Below are 6,734 nucleotides of genomic sequence, written 5' to 3' on the forward strand. Positions count from 1 at the left end.
TTTGTGGCCGGCTGAATGGAGGGCTGCCGGAGTCCTTCTTTCAGGAGGGAGCGGATTTTAGATAAGGTCTGAGAGTAGGCACCCCAGAACTGCTAGGGAGAAGGAGGAAGTAGATTTTACACTAAGTCTGAGAGCAGGCATTGCAGAATTGCCAGCACAAAGCACACAAACAGGTAGAAGAAGCTCAGACTCACCCTTTGTGTTCCAGTCTGGTCAGAAGGTGCAGTGACTGCCAGGCTCGGTGCCAGCAGCCCCTGTCAGAGGAGGAATCCCAGGAAGTAAGCACAGAGACAAAAGGCTGTAGGCCACATGAGAGGGAAGATAGATACAGAGACAAGGTGGACATGAGAAACTGGCTTTATCATCACACCCTTTATGGGGAAAGGCAGTTATTTCCAGCTCCTCTTGGTACTTGGGTACCAGAATAAACCCCTGCATCAGCGCCACATTCGGCCTTCTAGCGTACTTGCTTGGTGGCTTTTCAGCTAGTTAGCTGTCCTCGGACCCCATGTCCCCGTATGGGTTTGCTGGTCCTTGGTGTCCAGAAAGACAAACAAGACAGAGCAAACATGCACAGAAATACTGACCAGAAAGCATTCACGCACCGAGCTTCAGAGGTCCATGAAAGTGGAGAATGGGGCTGCACACCTGCCACAGGGAGGCCGGGTGGCACAGAAACATCTCCTGCCACTTCTGGGTTTCACCACCATGATGAAAGGTTGGAGACGGAGGCAAGGAACAGAGATAGAATTTAGCCAGGAATGTGAAGCTGAGAAAGATTTTATTGAGGCAGGGAAAGAACTCCTGAGAGGGAAGGGAGAGCAGAGGAAGGAATGGGGGCATCTTGAGCACCTGGGAAGGTTCCGCAACCCAAGGAGTTAGGTCAGGGAAGTCGCTTAAAGGCATATATGCGGTAAGGGGAAGGGAGGTTCTTTGTGTGGCAGTTGCAAGTTTCGGGTCAGGTGACGTTTTGTTAGTAAATCATGTTGCTCCTAGGAAACAATGCTAAGGAGAGGGGGGCTGTGTTCTGTCCGAGGAGGTAAGCTCTGTGAAATGCTGAAGGGAGGTGCTTTGTAGTTCAGGTGCTTTGAAATTCAGCCAGGTCATTTGTCTTCTCGAGAAGCTGGCAAGGGGCTGCCTTGGTCCAGACCCAGCCCAAACACCTGAAATGGAATTCATTTCAACCAGAGACGGAGTGTGGTCCTACACCCAGGAAAGTACATTTTCGTAATGCCCATCTTCCAATGCCAAGTCGCTGTCAGCGATCCCTGCCCTGCCCTGCAAGGCACAGGTCTGCACTCTCCAGGGTGGCCGAGATGCTCTTGTCGCAGACTTGGATTTTACCCTCCAGACTTAGAGCTAAAAGGCTCTTCACAGGAGTTAAAGCATTACAAGGGGTTGGAGCATTCTGCCTCGCCCCAGCTCACCAACCAAGATAGAAACTCCCATTCCCTTTAGACCTCAGAGACATCCACGTCTTGGCTTATACATTTCCTCACTCATTCTGGGGTTTTTGTTCAGACATGAAACAGACTTTAAATAGATATGTGTGAATGTTTGACCATCCTGTGTTTTATATGACCTCATTACCTGTCATATAAAAGCCATGGCATTTTCAACAGCCTCCTATGAACATGAAAAATAGACATTGAATAAGGAAGATGGAAACAGAACTGATGCATACAAATCAGGGTGCTAGCGAAGACTATCGAAAGTACCGTGCACTTCCAAAAGAACAAACCAGTCTGTCTCAGAAGAAGTACAGCCAGAATGCTCCTTAGAAGCGAGGCGAGCAAGCCTGCATGTCACCTGTTCTGGACATACGACCTGGGGGAAGACATTATGCTTGGAAGGGTAGAAAGGTAATGACAAGGGGAAGACACTCAGCAAAATGCCTTGGCAGAGTGGCTGCAGCAATGGGCTCAAACCTAACACTTGTGAGCACGGTGCTGCACCTGTGTCGTTGTGCTGTGCACAGGGTCACTGTGAGTCAGAACTGACTGGGCGGCACCCGACAGCAGCCGCCACGGCGACTGGTTACAATACAGGAATGAGGTGTCCTCGCTCCCTCTCCTAGAAAACCCTCTATCAGGAGGGAGGGAGGGAGGGAAGGAGGAGCAAAAATGAGGAGCTGATACCTGGGACTCAAGTAGAAAGCAAATGTTTTGAGAATGATGAAGGCAATGCATGTACAAATGTGCTTGACACAATGGATATATGTTTGGATTGTGATAAGAGTTGTACGAGCCCCCAGTAAAATGAGTTGTTTTAAATCTCTCCCCTTTCCACTGTCCGCGTAGCACATCTCATGGTACAAAGGCTCTGCTTTGTTTCAGGGACCTTTTCTGAAACCAAAATAAATTCTACAAAATGAATTTGATCAGAATATGTTTCAAACAGGGTGGGCCATTTATTGACACACCTGCGAAGCCGAGCGGCTTGGGCTGTGAAGGAGACTGGAAAAGCAACCAAAAGACTGAGCAGCACCCTGTCCCGGCTCTCCCCCTGAGCTCAGTCCTGCCGGGACTCTGTCGAGCAGGCACAGGAAATGCCCTTCCTGGGATAATGCCCAGTGTGCCGCCATCCCCCAAGTGGACTGAGACCTACCTGCTCTTTAACGTGTCCTCCACATCAGCCAGGTTTCCGAAGCTGCTCTCCGGTCCGGGCGAAACGTGGTACGGGGGCCATTGGGCAGGACGGGGTGGTGTGTTGTTCTGTTGGGCATAGATAGGGTCGCTACCAGTGGGACTGAGTCAAGGACATCTAACAGCAGCAACTGCACATTGAAGGAGATGGCATTTTAAAGCAAGTCATCTTTGAGGCACTCTGTAAAATCCATCGGGCCTTATGGATTTACCACCTGGAATGATGTGCTGCTCTAAGTAGTTTGGCCTGAAAACATTTGAACTTTGATAAATAATTGTGGGGATAGCGAGGGATGGGCCGTGGGGGTGGGGTGGTTGGCGGCACAGTGGTTGCAGGATCGATCAGCTGCTAATGGAGGATCAGTGGTTCAAACCCACCAGCCGCTCTACAGGGGAGAGGCATGGCAGCCGGCTCCCATAAAGCATGCAGCCTGGGGGCCCTGGGGGTAGTCCTAGTCTGTCCTCACAGGCCGCTGTGGGTTGGAATCCATTCGACCCAATGGGTTTATTGTATGGGAGTTCAAACATGATTGTGGATGTTGAAATCCATGCATATGGAGTGTTTTGCTGCTGCTGCAATAGCCTGCGTGTCTTTGATGAACAAGCCCCCCAAGAAAACCCAAACCTACTGCCATCGACCAAGTTGATTGCAACTTATGAAGACCCGATCTAGGGGCTCGGAGCCTGTCAACCATTGTGAGAAGGAGCAGACAGCCTCACATTGTTCCCCCAGAAGAGCTGGGGGCCCAACCATTAGCCTTGTGGGTAGCAGTCCAATGCGAACAGGTTGCTTTTATCATAAATGAAAAAGTACTGAAAGCTACACACACACACACACACACACATAAGCACACACTCGCTTACATGCACACAAACACACACCCAGAGACACTAGCACCATTACTCTGTCAATGAGTCCAAAACAGAAATTGAGCAGATTTCAGAGGTTTACTTTATTCGAAGAAATTACATATAAGAGTAAAAAGCAGATGGAAAAAGACCAGGAACTCAGGAGCTGTGACCTGCAAGGCTGACGAGATGGCCAATCTTTTACTTCATCTTCTCTTTTTCTCTTTTTCTTCAGCACATCCATCAAGCCCGATGGACCCCCCAGCCAGCGCATCTTAGTAATGACAGTCTAGAAATTTAAAATGCACGATGGTCAGTCAGAGCATCGTAGGAACAAAAGAACCTAAGCTAAGGCGGGTGGTGCATTCCCTGGAGAACAGGTAACTCTGGCCAGCAGTTACCTGGTGAAAAGGGAGGGTAGGAGAGGAGGCACAATTCCCCAGACTAAGATTGTCCTCTTTGGGGCCCAAGCTCCCCAAATTATTAGAAAATTCTCAAGTGGTTCTGGAGGTGATTCGCAAACAAGCCCACAGCCGCAGAGCTGCTCCTGTCCTGTCCTCAGGAAGAGACCTCTTGGATCTACCTGGGGGCAGCCTTCTCTCCGCGCAAGGCAGAGATCTAGGGGCGTGGCCGGGGGTGAGACTGCTAGATGGCTATGTTTGCAGCCATCAAGAACCACGCACCCCGATGCCGGGGCCTCTGACCTCAGAAAAGGGGACCATTCCTGTCCAGAGTCAGGACAGGTTCACGGCGAAGGCCATTGTGCATCTTCCCCTGAAACAGCCGCCCACGGAGTCACAGTGGCTCTACCGGTCCAGCCCCCACCGAGCCAGGTGAAAGGACAGGGGCGTTACCTTGCACGGAGATTGGGAAGAAGCACCAGGGCACTTCCGGGATGGTGTTGGAAAAGCAGCACTTGCGGGAGGCACAGTCTTGCTGGCTGATGCCCGGGTACCCACAGTTCTTGCGGCTCTTCACTTCCATGACGCACTGCTCCGACTCTGCTCACGGCCACCGGATCCGCCGGGGAGGGACGGCACAGAGACGCAGTGAAGCCACCGCCTGCCCGAAGCTCCCACGCCTGCCCTCCCTCGGCAAATACCACAGCCTCAGTGTGTCTCAGGGACTGTCACCTCTGGCACAGTAAAACCAGAGTTCCTCAGGCCCTGGGCAGTGCAAATGGGTTCACCGGCTAGGCTGCTCAGGAGACCGGCGGTTCGAGTCCACCCAGAGGTAATGTTGAAGAAAGGCCTGGTGATCGACTTCCAAAAGATTGTTCACAGGAAACCATAGGGAGCACAGTTCTACTTTGACACTCATAAGGTCACTGTGAGACAGACTGACTCAATGGCAATGAAAAAAAACAAAAGTATTCATCCTGCCAGCAATGGGCTGCCTCTGCTCTCTCTCTGCCAACCGGAACTGACGTGGGATAGTGGCCAACAGCCAGAATCCAAAGGACTGGGCCTTGGGAAAATCACTGAGCCTCTCTGGACTCAGTAAACCGCTCTGGGGAATAGGGACTGCCACTGCATCAGGATGAGGAAAGGTTTCTGAGTGGCCTTTAAGGACGTACGTGTTTGGTCAGGGTGTGGACTTCACAGCAACCCTGCCACCGGGATGGGAGGTTCCGCTAACAGCCAGCTATCTGCCTTGCTTCATTTCCAGAATCAAGTGAGCCCCTGGCTGACAGCCCTGGAGAGAGACACCTCCTAGGTGTGTGGAAGAGGGCCACGGGCGGGTTTGATCCTCACAGGATGCTCCTCCTGGGCAGCCTGTTAAGGTCCTAATAGGAATTGGCATACAACTCGCTGCGAAAAAATAATGCTAGAATGTGTCACTTAATTAACCATCACTTCTCTTAGAAGTTCCCCCAGAAGTTATGGAAGAGAGTCGAATGCCTTGCTATTGTTGTTCAAGGAAAGCTGAGCTCAAATAGCTACACAGCAGCAGCCCAGGTGGACACCGGGGTGCACTGGCACGTAGCCCTTCCCTTTGGGTCTGAGCCAGGGCTGGTCTACCAGCTGGGTGATCACAAGTGCTGGTGGGTGGAGGGTGGGCTGGCTGCTGGCCCTGCTGCTGTAGACCCCCACATCCCCCGGAGGGGGCTCCTGCTCCCCAGACAGTTTACCTTGCATCGGAAGTGGGGTGAAACACCAGGGGACGCCAGCCACATTGGAGTCGAAGCAGCACCCGGCAGCGAAGCACTGGTCACTGGTGATGCCAGGGAAGCCACAGTTCTTGCGGTTTTGGGGGCTCAACCTTGAACACTGGCAGGGGGCTGGGGGAGAAGGCTCATCAGCCAGACCTGGCCCTGGGCGTCCCTGCCCACCCAGCTCCACAGGGCTTTCAAGGACACCCAGGATGAGAGACAAGGCCTTATCTTGCCCGTGTTTGAATGTTTTACAACTCTTTTCTGAAGAGCTGCCAGGGTTTTGCTCAAACTGTTTAAAAAGTTTAAAAGGAGAGGCAACATAGCCCTCTGGACAGAGGACCCAGAAGGGGGTCCGAGGAAGGGGTAAGCAGCTTGGACCCAGAGGAACCCTCAGTGGCCAGCCCTGCTGACTCGGGCCCCCACCCCCACCCCCGCTCCGCCTGCCCTCACCCCTGCAATTCTTCACACCTTTCTCAGAGGGGATCCTTCTTAGAGGTCTGCTTAGCCCCCCAAGTCATGGGCAATCCAGGGAAGGCATACGCAAGCCTCTATTTTAGGTGACCAGAACACCACACATTTTGAGATGCTCTCTCAACTGCGCCTCCTCTAGAATTAAGGCTGCATTTGGCCTCCGCCCTTAGAAGAAACCTAGAATAAGAGATCCCCTGGAGGTGGGAGGAGGAGCCCCGGCAGAGAGCAAGGTCAGCCCCTGCATCCTGGGGCTCTGCCAGCCCAAAGCACGTCATGTCACAGCAGAATAGACAGAGCCCCAGAGGGCTACCTGCGGGCATTCACTTACAGGGCTTTGTGCTGGCCGCCAGGGCACACAGACTCAGGACAAGAAGTGCCACCAGGAGCCCAGGGCCTCGAGGTGCCATGCTGTAGGTGCGCAGCTTCTTCCAGGATCCGCCTACAGAAAGTCCAGTCCTCCCTCCACGGGGAGTTTTATAATCTCCTCTCTGTTTGCTCAGCATGCCCAGATCACCTGCCTGCTCCCCCTCCCCGATGGCACCAGCCATTTGGGCCCTTTGTTAGGAAAGGGGACTGAGATATGTGCCCAGCAGAGGCAGAACGGAGGTGAGGGG

General features: G+C 52.7%; 1 protein-coding gene across 1 annotated transcript; it reads right to left on the reverse strand.

Annotated features, from left to right (window-relative positions):
• Positions 1-3,579: 3,579 nt before the first annotated feature.
• Positions 3,580-6,527, reverse strand: TFF2 (trefoil factor 2). The gene is made up of 4 exons (XM_045284542.1): positions 6,449-6,527; positions 5,626-5,775; positions 4,349-4,495; positions 3,580-3,783 (listed from the first exon to the last, which is right to left on the reverse strand). Exons 1-4 carry the CDS (start codon positions 6,525-6,527, stop codon positions 3,770-3,772), a joined length of 390 nt encoding a protein of 129 aa, XP_045140477.1. The 3' UTR covers positions 3,580-3,769.
• Between the last annotated feature and the right edge of the window lie 207 nt (positions 6,528-6,734).

This window comes from Echinops telfairi, unplaced genomic scaffold (genome assembly GCF_000313985.2).
Source record: "Echinops telfairi isolate 266 unplaced genomic scaffold, ASM31398v2 ScPeMD7_7469;HRSCAF=8507_0, whole genome shotgun sequence".
Classification (NCBI taxonomy): Eukaryota; Metazoa; Chordata; class Mammalia; order Afrosoricida; family Tenrecidae; genus Echinops; species Echinops telfairi.

What these genes read in the sequence shown, in the direction of transcription:
- TFF2 (XM_045284542.1), bottom strand. Translation starts at nt 6,527, where the DNA reads ATGGCACCTCGAGGCCCTGGGCTCCTGGTGGCACTTCTTGTCCTGAGT. An exon ending in GGCGGCCAGCACAAAGCCCT is followed by an intron (nt 5,776 to 6,448) that starts GTAAGTGAATGC and finishes CTTCTCCCCCAG; the next exon opens with CCCCCTGCCAGTGTTCAAGG. An exon ending in CACCCCACTTCCGATGCAAG is followed by an intron (nt 4,496 to 5,625) that starts GTAAACTGTCTG and finishes GGCCGTGAGCAG; the next exon opens with AGTCGGAGCAGTGCGTCATG.